Raw genomic sequence first — 16835 nt, forward strand, 5'->3', positions numbered from 1 at the left:
AGAAAGGATAAGCTATATTTATGACGGTCAAAAGGTGAGAAAGCCTTGTACGCGCGTTTCACATCTTTCGCACAACTGAACACCACAAGGGACGGGGTCACGCTCTGGACAGTTCTGAGAAGAAAGAACAACAGTGACATTAGGACAACACTGGACAAATGCCGCCAGTGGTTCAGTGGCGATGACGAAGTAGCTCGTCAGCTACGGTGTGATCTGTCAATGCACAGAGGATGCATTCTAAAAACCTGATTCAAAACAACAACAAAAAATATCTTTAATGACAGACATTACTCATACACCATATACCACAAAAGCAAAGCGAGCGGGATTAATTCCCCCCCCCCCCCCCCCCCCCCCCCCCCCCCCCCCCCCTCCTTGTTATGTTCTGTATCCTGTCTGCTTAGGATAACAACACTCTGGAGCCAGACTGCCATCCCTCACACTGGACAGGAGCGAGCTGCGAGGACAAAAGACAAAAACCAACACGTGAAACAAACTGTACATTTTTTTAAAGTGTAAGAGAACAAACTGGAATTTGTAAATATTATGTTCGTCGTTTGGTTTTGAGTGATTGGCCGGGATCTTTTCTTTGTGACAACAGGTGCAAGTTTAGGTGACTTACATGATTTTAGCATTCACGTGTCTGTTTGATTCTCCTTTGTTTCCTAAATCTCCGGGGCAAATTCCAATAGGTTACGGGCACATGAGTACATCTTTGAACATGCGTGAATATTGATAAAAACAAAACAGAAAATCCCAGCATAGTATAGGTAAACATAAACATGACAAGGAATGCTTACGGCTCAGGTTGGCCTAGATATTGTGTTAAAAATGCTACACTGCATTTCTGGCTGTATGTCTAAAACATAACGTACACGCCTGGCGCGGTCCCATCAATCATGTAGGCAGCTTTTGAGTGAAATGAGTCCTTTCATTGGTGAAAAAGCCAAAGAGCAGAGAACAGATGAAAGAAGGGGAAATAGGGATGTTTCGAGAAATGAGGCGGAAAAACGAGATAGGGTGGATGTTTGACATGTGCTCAAAACAAACCACAAATCAAGGAATTTTACTTGCGATGCTGTTGGATTTAATTGTTAGTGTCTCACATTGTCTTGAACATTGTCATCCAGAACAACCTGTTATTAGGAGGTTGTGAAATCCTTTGTACTCGTTTGGTCTTATTTCAGACTCTAATCATGGTGGTTGTTTTGCTACCTTTTGCAATTTTTGTTCACACATTCTGTTTATGGGATTATTGGCACAGCTGTTTGATGTGAGTTTGAGTTGCCCACGCTTCTAAAAACAGCATTGCAAAGATAGTTTGGACCGCCAACAGATAATGGAAGCACACTCACCAAGTTTACATGTTTACACTACAGTTTTGATGTTGGCTTAAGGTAAGGTAAAATATATATAAAAAATAATAAAAAAGCCTTACAAGGATCCAAATGTTGTCTTATTAAAACATGTATTGCATTAATGGTAAAGAGAAGGCTTGCACCTGTTCGTCTGTTTCATTTAGTCTGATTCAGTAACCTGCTTGAAGCTCAAGATACTGTGAGAGAGCATAATGACCAGAAGGAGTTGAAAGAATTCAAATTAATATTTCTATTTCAAATAGAGGCTATTACACACTGTATGTTGTGTATCTGAACTGGAAAACATTAAAAGACATTCTTAAACAAAAGATGTTGCCATCATTTGTGTCACTTTGTCTGGGATGCCAAATTAAAGCTGTAATATATTTCAGTGCCACGCGGGGGCAGGAGAACCCCAACTACAAGTTGGTAGCTACACTAGCTAGCTACACACAATCCGGGAGCACTTTGGTGTCGTTGCAGCTAACCCGTTAGCTTGTTTAATTACACAACCAAGAGGTATGAGCAATGTAAACTTTTATTTCTAGTCCCGTTTCTGGCCAGAAATACACATTTACCTTTAAGTTGTGGTTTGGCCACCCACTCCTGAGAAAAATACCTCAGTCTTTCTAGCTGCTATGTTGACTAGACTAACTAGCTAGCTAGCAGGTGAAGTCAACTTGGCTAGCTAAGTTGCTAGCTAGCTAGCTAGCTAGCTAGCAGATGAAGTCAATTTAGCTAGCTAAGTTGCTAACTTCACTATTTGCTATTTGGTCGCTTACAGTCGGGATGTCAAAGTGGTTTTGTTGACAGTATTTAAAACATTTAACGTTAGGCCTATTATTTGAGAATAGAGAGAAGTAGTGTTTTTTGTTTTCAGGTTTTTTTAAGACAGAGGAAACTGATGGTAGCTGTGGCTGTTCAGATATAGAACCATGGTGTTCATTGCTGTAATATTGTGGCTTTGAGGACATCATCATAACGTGTTGCTTTTTAGCATATAGGCTAGCTTTCACCACCGAATGCTCATCTTCCCATGATTTCATTTTCTAAATCCACACAAACTGAGTGTTGACTTTCATTCCATAAGGTCTTAAAGTTATCCAGAGGATTTGAATTTTAAAGCCTAAAATAACAGTGCCAGTTATCTGTGTTTGTTCAGCTGCTGTACACAATAAATCAATATTAGGGCAAATATACTGGAGCAGACTGATGCACTGGTGCTGTTGGATGAAGCATTTGTGCTAATGCTTTCCATTCATTCAAGCCCTAATGTGGCAATAATTAAATCTTTTTTTTGGCCACAGATTTACTTCTTTTATCACATAAGCACTTTTAGACCACCTTGCACCTCTTTTTACCTCTCCAAAGTCACAGTCTGCACTCTATTCAATTGATATCCCTCCCAATTATTTTCAAATATGAATACAGGTAGACAAAAAACAGATAAGTATCTTGGCAAAAAAGTAGAGATAGATAATTTTGGAAATTATTTTTGCATTAGGGGCATTCCTGACAGGAGAGAAGTTGAAAAATGCACAATGTATTCATTAAAAAAACGTTTCTATAGTTATTAATATTGTTGTTTTTTTTCCATATCTGGATTATTAAATCCTTGGTTTAGAATATCTGGCATGACTTATTGCTGCAATAATAAGCAAGTTATTACCTACACTGTGTCCAATAACTTTGATGTGTGCAGTAAATTAATCAAAATTATCTCTGTTATTTCTTCAGCAGAGTCATCATACAGTAAATAGATTGCACAATTGTTTAGATGACTGATGTTTACCGTAATGGCATAGTATTTTTCTTCTGCGCTCAGCCAAATTGCCTTTGCGGATCATTTACACTGTTGGTTTAGCTGTAAGCAGTGATCACAGGAAATACTTTCCCTCCGTCACTAGATGGCAGTATGCAGCTTTAATGTGTAGAAAAGGCTTGCTGCCTCAGAAAATGACTGCTTCAGAGATGTTATACCATAGACATATATATATATATATAATAATATATATTATTATGTCTATGTGTTATACAGTCTGTGCTTCTAACCCAAATGAACTCTGTTGAGATATTGTAAGACATCTATATTACATGAAAGTAAAAAAAAAAAAAAAAAGTTAAATAAATTATGAAAAGTCTTTAGGCCTATATGATATGTTCACATGTGTGATATTTGAATGTTTTAAATTGTCATTTGATACACAAATGTTAATCTCACTGTCTTTGAAATAATATTTAGATTGTAAGTTTGGAAGGTTTTCTTGCTTTCTTAACTTTGGATTTTATATTCAAAAGACGTTTATCCCAAGTATGTTACCTTAACGATTAAAATGCACTAAACCCACCAATCAGATCTAAAATCCAATTTTCTTAACTGACCAAACATTTAAACTCACATGCGCAGCGTATGATAAAAGGAATCCATTTACATTGACATGTTACAAGAATATAAAGTAAATGATAAATAACACAATCACAGTTAATTAAGACATTTTATTGAATGAGCCAATTTGCATAACCTCCCGCGCATCAGGCTTTTATAATCCCTCTCCCAACAAAGCAGCTGTCCTGTAAAATGTGTCTTTTTTGTTTTTCAAGAATTAAACCGTCTACACATGACATGCGAAAAACATGCTCTGCGCCGGCCGTTCCGTTAATTTCCTATAGGGAGGGCGGTGACGCCCAATGCGTTGCGCTACCCCTGGCGTCGCGCACCGCTCGGATTTGCCGCTTAGCGCTTCCCTTAAAATTCAAATTATTTCAACTTTTAACCTAGTTGCCGCTGATCATTCGAACGCGCAACCAATGAGATAACAGCATGTCGTTTCCTAGCAACGGGCAGTAGCCTAGCTCCCCTGCCACCCTTGATGACGTTTACCTGCGCTTCGCTTCGCTTCGCTCTCCCACCGCCCGAGCGGCGCGCAGAGAGCAAATCGCTTATCATGTGTAGGTGGCTTAACGGAGCTTCAAGATAATTTTCAAATTAGCATTTGTATTGAAAACCCACGTGCACACAGGAGGTTTAAGCTCTCAGATAGTGTGTTGGAGGTAAAGAGGGAGGGGTGAGGGAGAGATGCAGTTGTCATAGAAGATCTGAAGGTTCTGGTCAACATCCAAATTACTTTTCAAAAAGATCTCAAGTTCCTGGAGCGGCATCTCGTGCACGCTGTTGCCCTCTTTGGCGTTTTTGGCCAAGACTCCGTAGGTCGGGAAGCGGATGCGGACGTCGTGCGGAGCGTTGCGGTCGTATTCAGTGCAGCAGTAAGCGGACCACACGTCTTCGGGGATGGCCACGCGGTCCTGGTTGTTTCGGCGGATCATGTTGCCCCTGGTGGTCACCCCGGTCACGATGTAGGCCGTGCCGCGGCAGAAGTTGTTGAGGCGGACCCGGATCCGCTCCTCGTACTCACGCCAAGGCCCGATGTTGAACTCGCGGATCTCCGGGACCACGTTGGTCAGAGTGTAGGTGGCGGCGCGGTCGTGTGGCGTGGACTGGTGCTGATCCGGGTTCAGGTGGCCTCTCTCATACAGGACCACGTCAGAGTAGTCATCCAGGACCGCCTGGCTGTCCTCGAACTTCATGTGCAGGTAGCCGGTGGGGAAGGACTGCATGTTCCCATTCCCATCGACTTCTGCCAGCTGTTGAGACACACAACACAGCAGTTATGCTGGGAAATAATAGGCTGCATTAAGCCAGTTGGCTATAATAAGTACATTTACTCCAAGTAGGCTACTGTATGTACAAATTTGAGGTACTTGTCTTTTTTTTTAGGTAGACTACTTGTCTTTTCACAGTGATTATCATCTAAGGGTGCTTTTGCCCCTTAGGGGGCACTTCTGCACTTGCTAGGGGGTACGTGGAAAGACTATGGAGTACCTCAAGTAATAATGAGCAACAAAAAAAGAAGAAATGGATCCACATATTGACCTGAACACCATGGGGTGTCCGAAAAGTAGTTATCAAGCGAGCAGACGGGTCGAAGAATTTAGCTAAAAGTTAGCAATTGCTAAACTCAAAGTGTCACAACATAATCCACTTTTATATAATCAATAGCGTTAAATAACATCAGTTTAAATGAGCAGATTTGGAACTTGGCCGATTGTGTTGATGAAGTGGGACTTGAGCTCATGTAATTGGCCTATGTCTTTTTTTTTGAGGTAGGCTACTTGTCTTTTCTTTTCATGCAACTTTCTACTTCCACTACATTTCAAAGGAAATATTGTACTTTTTACTCCATTACATTAATCTGACAGCTTTAGGTACTAGTTAGACCTACTTTACAAATTAAGAATTTTGCACAGTAAACTATGTACATGCCCACAAGTCCAGCTGAAATGACTAGCTGATAAAACACTTAGCTGTTTGACAGAATTGTTTTGATCATTTCCAGATTCTAAAATGTGAGTACTTTTACTTTTAGTACTTTAAGAACATTGTCCTGATGATAATTCTATACTTTTACTAGTAATATTTTCAATGCTTTTACTTGTGACAGAGTAGGCTATTTGTATAGTGTGGTAGTAGTACTTTTACTTAGGGAAGTAAAGGAGCACTACTGGACTCAGAACATGTTGTTATGCTGGGAAATAATACAAAGCCAGCGTTGTTTATGTCCTTGCTTTGAGTAGACATATTGCCTGTTTAAGATGCTGGCATCCTCTTTTCAGAGATTTCATACTTTAGTGTGAGCTACCTGATTAACAGATGGTTAAAAAGGAATGAAATCCCTTTAATGAATTAAGCTTTTTAGCATTTTTGAAAAGCAATCCTGAACTATTTACTCAAAGACTTGCTCTGACCTGTGGCTCGTACATCCAAGGGTAGTCCACACGTCTGTCTCCCTCTGTTTTCTTGAAGGTATACGCTGAGTAAACGGGAATCCGCTTTTTTGGGTCGTACAGGGTCACATAGCGAGGTCGGTCTGCGTAACGTTGGCAGATCTTCTTCAGTTTAGTGTCGGTGAACCCGCGTGGTGGTGTCCCCATGTACAGGGAATCCTTGCACCTCTCTATGTGGTTAAAATCCTGAACCACCGTTGCTGACATTAGAGGCAGAAGACAGGCTAGCACAGGAACAAAAACTAGAGGCGTTAACATACTCATGGTGAAAAACGTCTTCTCAGTCTCTCCTACTGTGGCTTCTGCTAAGCAATGACAGTAAATGTTTGCAGTTATGATTCCGACCAATCAGATATGCAAAGCAAGGAGAGTCAGGCCTCCTGACACATAGGCATGGATGGGCCGGTCATTGCTCTAACATACAATTCTAAAATACTATAGTGAATAAAAAAAAGCTGTTTCTTCTCCAGAATCATATCCTAATTATATATTTACTTTGAGTTTTACTGCTCATTTTGAAGTAATGCTGTGCTAAACTTCCAGATCTATTGAGGTTAAGCCCATCATCTGCTTGGCCATTTAAACTAAATTGACAGCTTTGTCCCTGTGAGTTCTTAATGAGGTTATGGTCTGATCCTTGGGGTAGAAAGCCAATAAATTATATTAATAGTGCAATCAAATGGTGAGGCAGCAAGAGACTGGATCATTGACTCTTCCCAGGGTGCAAACAGCGATTTCAAAAGTCCAACTTTTACCATGTCATTATTTCACATAGTCACCTTAGAACCGGATGGAATTCATAACAAACTATTCTGAGCAACTTGTGAAGGCCAAAACACTTCCCATTGCAAAAACATTTTGCCCTTGACGGATCCCTTTTCTGCCTGCTGTAGTGGAACTCATTAAAGTGCAATGGTGGAGGAAATACTCAGATTACTCCGATCTTTACTTAAGTAAAAGTACTAATACCACACTGAAAAAATACTCTGTAACATGTAAAATCCTGCATTGAAAATGTTACTTAATTAGTTAGTATCTTAAGTATTACTTAAGTATCATCAGAAAAATCTACTAACTATTACAAGTAAAAGTACTCAATGCAGATTTTAGAACCTGGAAATGAAAAAAAAGCGTTGAAAGTGTCCAAAAAATCTTCAGAAGCATCAAAAACTGTTTTTAAAAAGAATCAAAAAGAGAAAGAAAACACTTAATTTCAGCTGTATTTGTTGGGTAGTTTAATTTTATTATAAAACATTGTATTTAATAAACTTCCATGGGTTTCATGTGCAAAAATCCATAACTTTTAAAGTAACTAGTAACTAAAGCTGTCAGATTCATGTGGTTGAGTGAACAGTACAATATTTCTCTCTGAAATATAGCGGAGTACAAGTAGAAAGTGGCATAAAAAGAAAAGACTCAAGTAAAGCACAAGTACCTCAAATGTGTACTTAAGTACAGTACTTAAATTCCACCACTGTACAAGTGCAATTTACTTACACTGAAAGAGTGTGGTGACGAGACACGGGACATTGAAATGGGACATTCAGAGGCGTGTTATCACTGTAATAGTAAAATGCAAAACTGGCTAATCTGTCTCAGCGATGAACAAAAGGCCTACAGTGTACTTCCAAGGTACTATGCTACTCCGCGTGAATGGTGGAGATAAAGCCCAAAAGTTTAATTATACGACATAGCGACAAAGAGCCTATGTGCACAAATGCCCATTAATGTTTGCTATTACATAATCAAAGACAAAGTTCTAAATGCAAGCCTCGTATTGGTACCGATTGTGAAGATATTGATGAATATGAAGAAGCAAAATAAAATAAAAAAAAAACAGCATTCTATGGAAATTGAGGAAACCTAATGTGCCATAGAGTAGAATGAGAATTTCATAGCAAATGGTTCAGTGTTCTGCCAGTGCCAGTGTGCTTGACTCGTTCTGGCAGCTCACTGTGTTCAGAGCAATTAATCCATCTAGAACTCTCTTCTCAAAGTTTTCTTGTCTTTAGTCCTTCATGACAGCTTGGACACACTGTGCAAAAAAACACATTCACATGACTGCGGATGCATGGTTTTCTCTCTGGGTAGTACTGCAAGGGACACTTGCATACTTTTTTTTATCATTTGATAACATGCCATGTTAGCATGGTGGTTGCACTGACCATCCTATAACACAGGGATGGCTCACTTTCACGAAGGGCTACACGAGCAAAATGTATATGTATGGTTTATTGACATGCATTATTTAATCGAAAAAGTCAAATATTTTTGACTGTATTATTGCATGTCTCAAATAGCCTTCTCACTTACAGTTACATCATAGAATTTAGCAAATCGAGCAATATTACAATAAGGGCAACCGGCACGGGTCATTTACATTTTTTTTAGCATACTTATATTTACAAAAGCTGCACATTTTTGTTTTGTTTTTTCCCATCTTGTATATACTTAACTATTTGTTCTTACATTCTTATATTTTTATTCTTATATCTTGTTATTATAATTATTATTATTTCATGTATATTGTATGTATGTATATTTTGTGTGCTGCTGTAACACTGTAATTTCCCATTTTTTGGGATCAATAAATATCTATCTATCTATCTAAAGCAATACATTCTGATTACATTTTTTAAAGTAAGCTACCACACAGCCTAAATATGACAACTCACTGGTTCTGTGGGAAGTTCTGAGTCTCAAAGTCTGTAAACCTGCCAAATTCGGCTTCGGCACAAAACTAAGCGGGCCAAAATATATTGTGGACCTAAATTGAAATGCAGGCCAGATCAAAATGTGTGAGAAGCTGGATTTGGCCTGATTGATTCCATCAGCATGTGTCTTGTCCGTGTCCTTGATCTCATTACACATGCTCTGAAGAGGATTATCATCACAGTGATTATCATCTAAGGGTGCTTTTGCCCTTTAGAGGGCACTTCTGCACTTGCTAGGGTGTATGTGGAAAGACTATGGAGTACCTCAAGTAATAATGAGCAACAAAAAAAGAAGAAATGGATCCACATATTGACCTGAACACCATGGGGTGTCCGAAAAGTAGTTATCAAGCGAGCAGACGGGTCGAAGAATTTAGCTAAAAGTTAGCAATTGCTAAACTCAAAGTGTCACAACATAATCCACTTTTATATAATCAATAGCGTTAAATAACATCAGTTTAAATGAGCAGATTTGGAACTTGGCCGATTGTGTTGATGAAGTGGGACTTGAGCTCATGTAATTGGCCTGTAGAGGAGGCGTCTATCAATAAAGATCGGGAACCATTGATCTGAATGTCTGAAGTGTAAAGGGGATATGCATATCAATGGCTGGCGTGTCTGCTGCTGTGTTATGAAGCCCTGTGCTCAAGTCGGCTTTATGCAAATGTATGTCAGATTAGCCGGCGCAACAATCCCTCACTTCCCTAATAAGTCAATTTGAGTGACTGAGTGTGGTTATTCATCGAGGGACCAGCTTGCCTCTCTGATCTAATCCTGAGTTATGACAATCATAACTTATGTAGCTGGGGCTGGCGATACAGTTATGTGAACGGACATTTTTCAGCTGTCAGCGTTTTTGCCAATTAAAAATTATAAATTTAGACCAAGCGAAGCGGCCACAGCTCAGCTGCCCTCTGCTGCTTCATCTTCAGTCGAGGAGGGAGGACATTTCATTGCTGCTGCTGAGTTTCATGATGTCAGTTCTTTGGTGGCAAATGTAATTACTGGTCACGATGTTAGTTTCCTTCAAACAGGCTAATCAATGGAAGTCGTGGGGGCAGCACTGTGGGGTAGGGGTTTTAAATATGGGCCAAAAGGCATCTCATCGTCTGCCACTTTACGTGTTTGTTTGTGGTGGATTAAAGATGTCAAGTCAATCTCTGGGATTATCATGCAAAATCCTTTACTAACATAGTAATGATGTATATAGTTCCTTGTCTCTCAGACAGGCTTGGAAATATGGTCAGTCACAGTCCAGTTTAATGACACATCCGTTGAAATGCTGACCTGGGATAAACCCGTTCCACGAGTATCAATGTGCCAGGCTGGTGTTGAGATTTAATGACAAATTCAAGAATTTTTTTATTTTAATTACTGATTAATTCTGGTAGGCCTATTGGGAACAGTATGTAATGGTTTTAAAATCTATAATAACCAATTGAATGTAATACATATACACACATTGTGTCTATTTACGGTATGTTATGCACCCACTGTACTGTACTGTACTGTACTGTATTTACCACAACATTTGGACTATACGTGTTCGTCTGCACGTTCATCAAACCCAGTTATGTATCATCATGCAATAATATATATTTCCCACTTGGTGGCAGTGTAGGCTTGTTTGTTGCTTGTTCCCATTTCCATGATTCTCCATGATGATAAAATACATATTAACATCACTTAAAACTTTTTGAAATCTAGCAACATGGTTTGTGTCTGCAAGAATTAAAAGTGTAACAGACATTATATGATTTTTAATTGTACTCTCCAAAGACAGTTGGGGGGTTAATACAGTATTCCGCTATAACAATTTTTCCTGATATGTAAATTCATGTAGGATTTTTTCATTTTTTTAAATACTGTTACAGATTTATGTTTCTTGGTACTTGGTATATTTTAATAATTTGAACTCAAAAGTCTGGCTGCTCCGTTTTTCCTTTTCCTCTTTTTCTTTGTTCTTTTCTCATGTTGTCAGTTTACCATAGTGTTTTGTATTTCGGTAGGTTGTAATTATTGGTTTAACAAAATGCCTGTAATGAGCTCCAAAAGATTATTTGACAGCTGTGGAGGTAAATACCGCCTCATGTTGTGCCAAATCCACATTGGTATGATGTTTATTATGATTTCTGAAGTGCATGAGTCAGTAGATAACATATTTTTGGTTTTTGTGGGGAAATATTGAGAGAGACCTTCACTGAGCCACCAGGGGGCTCAATCTAGCACAAATATTCTGGCCTATGAAGCTGTCCCCTCTAAATTCTGCACCAAAGCCTTCTGATTGGTCCAACTAGCCACATGGTTGCGCATTAACCAATAGAGTTTGGGCTGATCCGGGGCTGTTGCTAAGGCACTTAAGAGGTAAAAAAGCCTTTCAGCGGGCTGCTTATGCTTCCACCATTTCACTCACACACTCGTCTGGCAGCTCGTCAGCTCTCCCTCCGTCTCTACCGCTCACCGACAGCTCTCTGCCGGCTTTTTATTGGTCGCTGACGGGTAAAATGAGCAGAGGCAATGAGTGGTGCTTTTCGCATCGCGAGCCCACAAAATGTAGACCCTCCCTCATCTGCTTCTGGAGCTGTAGCCCCACCTTCCCCTGGTTATCCTGCCACTTGACATTTGAGCTCAGCCAACTCTCAGCGGGCCGTCCGTCTCCATTTCACTCTGCTTCACTTCCCACTTACACAGCAAGACACACCTGGATGTAGGCTCCAGCTCCCCGGGAATCGGACAAATGTCTGCATCGTTCATACCGTTAAAGGCCGATGTGTATTGTGGTCCTCCTTTTTTCTTCTTTAATTTAGCCATTAAATATATATTTTTTGAGGAGTGGGTGAAAATGGGTGGCAACCACTTGCAGTGATGGGGGGGGGGGGGGGGGGGGGGGGGCGCATATGTATGAGGTCCAGAAGATTCTACATTTGTGGAAATGTAAAATACCTCCTACTGTACTGGCCACGTTCCAATTCTCTCTCTCTTTCTCTCTCTCACACACACACACACACACACACACACAGTGAGAGAGGAAGAGGGAAATAAAGAGCTCCCCCATGCCCTGTCTGCTGTTTTCCCCCTCCTCCTGCCTCCTCCGGCTCGTTGCAAAATGTGATAATAAGAGATTCTGCCCCTCTGATTGGCTCGCGCCTTGTGACTGGCAGCTTGTCGGCCCGCCCCGTCGGTTTCTGTACATGGATCGGTCTGCAGAGAGACCGACCATAAGAAAGTGGAGTGGAAACAGGAAGAGGAGGAAAGGGGAAGGTAGAAGACGGAGGAGAGGATCGGGTGAGAGACAAGGTGGCGAGGAGTGAAAGGAAGAGAGGAACAGGGGAGCAGAGGAGCGTGTGGATCGAAGAGAACGCAGAGAAAAGAAAAGAGGTAAAAGGACTACAGAGGAGCAGCTTAATGTGCTGTATGCTTATGGCTTTATGTGAATACACTTCATGAACTACATCTACCAGTGGGAGCATGCATTTCTGTTTTTCTATTCTGTGTTGGTCTATATTTAGGTCTTTTATCTGAACAATCTGGTGGGCAGAACACACTGCAGTGTGTGTTTCTGCAGACTGCTGCACATCCATGCATGAATAACACACACACACACACACACTGTTCACGTGCAGGAGCAGAAATGTGAAATGGTGAATGTAGTGAAGGGGAACTTCTGCGGTTACACTTGTGTTGTGGTTACATTTGTGCTTGATGGAATGTTATGGTGAATATCAGCCAATGGGACCAAGTGTGCCAATTAATCTCCATGTAGAGTCATGTCCAAACTGTCACACATAAGTACTTGGCTCCACTGAAAGTTCAGCTCAGTCTGATAAACACATCCCACACAGAAAGCTTTTGATTTAGTTGTGTTTTGATAAAATAATGAGCTGAAATATTTGACTCAGACAGATTATTGAATAATATGAAAAGGAATGAGTTATTGAGAGAATGAGTTAATCAAGGTTATGTAGGGTTACTTCCTAACGTACAACGTATGCTTCCAGTTGATTTGACTGCCAGCTAAGGTAAGCACCTGGACGTGCAATTCTAGGTTACCGGTCCTCACACAAGCCAGCTGTCTGACGGGTACACACACACACACACACACACACACACACACACATACCACATGCATCCAGTGCCTTCTTCAAACCTGTTAACCTCCCTCATTGTCTTTGTTTGCTTAAAGCTGTACATTTTGCATTGTTTGCAAAAGACACCCCTATTTCCTGTTCTTGACCTTGCCTTGGTACATTCCAGTACCCCTCTGAGGGCTGTGCTTTATGGAGCATACACCGGGAGAAGCTGCTATTACAGAGAAGGAGAAGGGGATAGAGCCGAGGGAAGCGGGGCTGCAGGGATGTTATTTTTAGAAATGGGATTGATATTCGGCTCATACTGTACATTGCCGCTCTGTGATCAGGATGCTTTTTCACACCCGAATCCATAACAACACACACTTGTGTGCGTTCAGGGAGGGTTGTGTATCCAGTCTGTCTGTACGTTGTCGCTTCTCGTCCATCTGTTCTCTCCGTGTCACTGCTGCTTGTGTAAGCTAGCCTAGGAGCCACCAGAGACAGGCCTGGTCTGCTGCTGCAGCCCAGCCATCCTTTTATGGTATAGGATCCTTAATACACGCACACAGAAAGTCTCAACAAGATATGCACATCTGAAGTGGTTCTCTGCAGCTAGCAGATATCCAGATAGTGTGAGGTATGCAAGAATGTGATAGACTGTTGCTTTGTCCAAATGAGGACACAAATTGGAGTGCATTTGCAGAACTGCAGCAGTTCTTCACTTCACAATGAATGTTTTTTTAATTTAGCTTGCAGACATCTGAGAAGAATGATCAGAGAAGAAGATAGAAATGTGGAAGTGTACATTAAATCCTATGGACTCTCTCCACCCCCCCACCCCCCTCTCCATGTCAAAATCACATGCACACGCAAACACTCCCCTCCTTGCTTGAGGCCTTGCTCCCAGCTCTGGACTAAATGATATCATCGGTTGCCAGGGATACTAGGACACAGCGTGCAGAGAAAAGGGAGGGTGAGGCATAAGCAGAGCCATACACATAGCCTGAAAGAGAGAGGAAGAAGCCGGGATATTGGGTGTTAAGAAAGAAAAGGAGTCTTGTTGAAAAAAGTAGTGAAGATGGCAAAGGGCAGGGCCGTTAAGATGAAGGATGAGAGAAAAGCAAAGCCCATCAGCCCGTCAGAGGTTACTGGCCCACCCTTCCTCTCCCTTCCTTCTCACATCTCATTTCATTATCTTCCTTTGTCTAGAGAGGGTCAGGTTTGCAACATTGCAGATGTGTGTGTGATAGGAAAGCATGTGTAGTAGAAAGTGAGAGGCGAGGAGAGAAAGGAAGTGAATGGCAGCAATGGATGATAGATGATGCTGCCCTTGATTTTGAGACAATGAAACCTTCCTGTCTTGTACATCTGGGCACCAACTGACTATGGTATTTCCTCACTCACTCTCCTATGTGTGTCTGTGTGTGTTTGCCAACTAGCGGAGGATGAGCATGTCTATTTAAAGGGATCTGACAACGCACGGGTCTGCTGTCTCGCTATTCCTGATTGCCTGACATCATCGAATTTGGACTCTGTCTCCCCCTTTTCTCTGGGTGCTCATTGCGAGGTAAGGTCGGTGACAGGGATGCACGTGCACAGACACATACACTATAAGCTTTCAAATACATTAGTTAGACTGGCAAATGAGGGTTCCAGCAGAGACATGGAAGCATGGCTGTCCCTCTGTGGAGACAGAGAGATAGCCAGGGTTTCCTTGGTGACAAGAGGGAGGGAAGAGGCACACAGTGGTGCGAGACAGCAGGTTTAACCAAGCAGTAGGTTATCTCGCTGCGAAGCAGAGGGTTGTACCCAACAGCAACTTAACCCCTTTTGCACATGACATCATTTGGCCTCTGAATTCCAGATGTTTCAAATTAACTACACAGATGGGTTTAATAATGGAAGCACATAGCCATTGTTGGGCAGAGTCAAATTTAAGCTGCTGCTGACTGATGGCTCCTCCTACAACACTGTACCAACAGTGTGCAACAGGAAGGGATCTACACTACAGCAGATGGTTTATGTGGTGCCTGTGTAGTGTTGCTCAGCTACCAGCGGGCTCTGGCTTAAAAAGCACGGTACAATTGAAACACAAGTGTCTGAAAATGTTGTAACACCACACAAACAGTGGATCGGATTACAAGAGGTTGGCATGAATTCAGCACACGGAGTGACTGTGATGGGACATCAACACGAGGTGAACAGGATCAGTCGGAGAATAAAGTCATACAATCAGGATCCAAAGCTTTAAAGCAATTGATGAAGATGTCATTTGAGCATCGATCGCAGAAGCTCAAATTGCTGGTCCCCTCAGAAAAGCAGATTTTAGTGGAACAGGAGACAAAGTGAGAATCAGATATGACATAACCTGACGTGTTGTGTCTATGGTACGGCGTCTGATGGCATACAGTACAGTGCATGTTAGGATAAAAGCCTGCAGTCGTGATTTTTGCAAAGTAAATGCAGTGTAACATTAGGCCTTGTGTGTCCTCTTTCTACTCTAAAAATAAATCTAAATGCAGTTGACTCTAAAAAAAGGCCTAAAGCTACAGCAGGAAGAATCGTCTGGCTTCAGTTGCTCTAGCAACTGGTAGGAAATCGACTCTTGAAGAGGTTGCTCACTGAGCTCATTCAGCACTCGCAGAAAGGTTATCAGTACGCATCTGCAACAGTCTCACCACCATAAAACCTGTATGGAACAAACTTAAAATTGTAACGTAAGGGAAGTGGTAAAACGTTGCACACAGCAGGTTATAAATAGCTGTGGGAAATGCACGTAGAAGTGCAAAAATATCAACGGCACAGCAAAGCTCTCTCCAGCATGCAAAGTTGATCTTTACAAGGTCAGCTCATGTCAACACAATACACTGAGTGTTTGGCAGTAGTAACGGAGAGTGAGACATATTTTCTGCCCATGGTCAAATGAATGACGGTATTCAATATGGCTGCAATTAACGATTGTGTTCATTGACGATTACTCTGTTGATTATTTTCTCAGTTAATCGACTAGTTCCGTGGTCTATAAAATGTCAGAAAATGGGGAGGGGAAAAAAAACATATAGAGGAGAAAGGAAACCACACAAATTTTCACATTTGAGAAGATTTCTTAAAAATGGTCTCAAACTGATACTTCAATTGATGAAATAGTTTGCCGATGAATTTAATAGTTGGCAAGTAATCTATTAATCTTTGCAGCTCTAGAATTCAACAATTCTATAATAATCAAAGGAAGAAAAAAGGACAAAGCAACAGACCTGGTCCAGTGGTTCAGTACTCAGTGGGCCGATATAGAGCTCATTGTGCTTCTGGAAGTTAGTGCACTTGAAGTTAAATGAAATGAAGAAGTACAGATCTACTGAACTAGCAGCTGATGATCAACGGTGCGACTGGATGGAAGATGCGTGCTGTTGACCACCAATCCTGTCAGAGAAACAAAGACTCAGGCTTTTACTGTAAGATGATTCAAATACAACAGCAGCCCAGCCTGTTTTTCTCTCTCTCTTCTCTGTTTTTCTATGTTGTTAAAATGAGGCTGTCATGGCCCTTCATCTTAGTGCTATGTTGTTGTTGTTTTCTATCATTGGATGGCCACTGGCTGTGGTGGCTGCTGGGTAGCAGTGATTAGAAAGAGGCTAAATGCACAATGCAGCTCTGGCTGACTGATGATAGGCTGCCGAACAGATACAGTGCAGCAGGAAATACAGCGTGAGGAAATAAAATGTACTAGAGACACACAAAATAGCACTATGGTCTGGATGTAAATTTCAGACCCACAAGGATAATCCCTAACAAAAGCAGTTATTGTGGAGATATTCATGTCTCTCTCTCTCTCTCTCTCTCTCTCTCTCTCT

The 16835-nt window shown here is 41.3% G+C and overlaps 2 protein-coding genes and 1 long non-coding RNA gene across 3 annotated transcripts in view; 1 reads left to right on the forward strand and 2 right to left on the reverse strand.

The window, feature by feature from the left end:
* Window positions 1-3834: 3834 nt before the first annotated feature.
* Window positions 3835-6511, reverse strand: LOC116699984 (endonuclease domain-containing 1 protein). The gene is made up of 2 exons (XM_032532744.1): window positions 6162-6511; window positions 3835-5000 (listed from the first exon to the last, which is right to left on the reverse strand). The coding sequence occupies exons 1-2, from the start codon at window positions 6462-6464 to the stop codon at window positions 4392-4394; spliced, it is 912 nt and encodes a 303-aa protein (XP_032388635.1). The 5' UTR covers window positions 6465-6511; the 3' UTR covers window positions 3835-4391.
* A 1655-nt stretch (window positions 6512-8166) lies between these two features.
* LOC116699985 (uncharacterized) overlaps window positions 8167-16835 on the reverse strand; it is an 18173-nt gene continuing 9504 nt past the window's right edge. Inside the window, exon 3 of the long non-coding RNA XR_004334547.1 lies at window positions 8167-8177. This is a non-coding gene — a long non-coding RNA (uncharacterized LOC116699985). The remainder of the gene's footprint in view (window positions 8178-16835) is intronic.
* The window catches only part of kdm6bb (lysine (K)-specific demethylase 6B, b), a 24804-nt gene continuing 20031 nt past the window's right edge, over window positions 12063-16835 (forward strand). Inside the window, exons 1-2 of the mRNA XM_032532740.1 lie at window positions 12063-12292; window positions 14424-14551. The gene's annotated coding sequence lies outside the window, so the exon portion shown is untranslated. The remainder of the gene's footprint in view (window positions 12293-14423; window positions 14552-16835) is intronic.

The sequence above is a fragment of the Etheostoma spectabile genome, chromosome 13, assembly GCF_008692095.1.
Source record: "Etheostoma spectabile isolate EspeVRDwgs_2016 chromosome 13, UIUC_Espe_1.0, whole genome shotgun sequence".
In the NCBI taxonomy this organism is placed as follows: domain Eukaryota; kingdom Metazoa; phylum Chordata; class Actinopteri; order Perciformes; family Percidae; genus Etheostoma; species Etheostoma spectabile.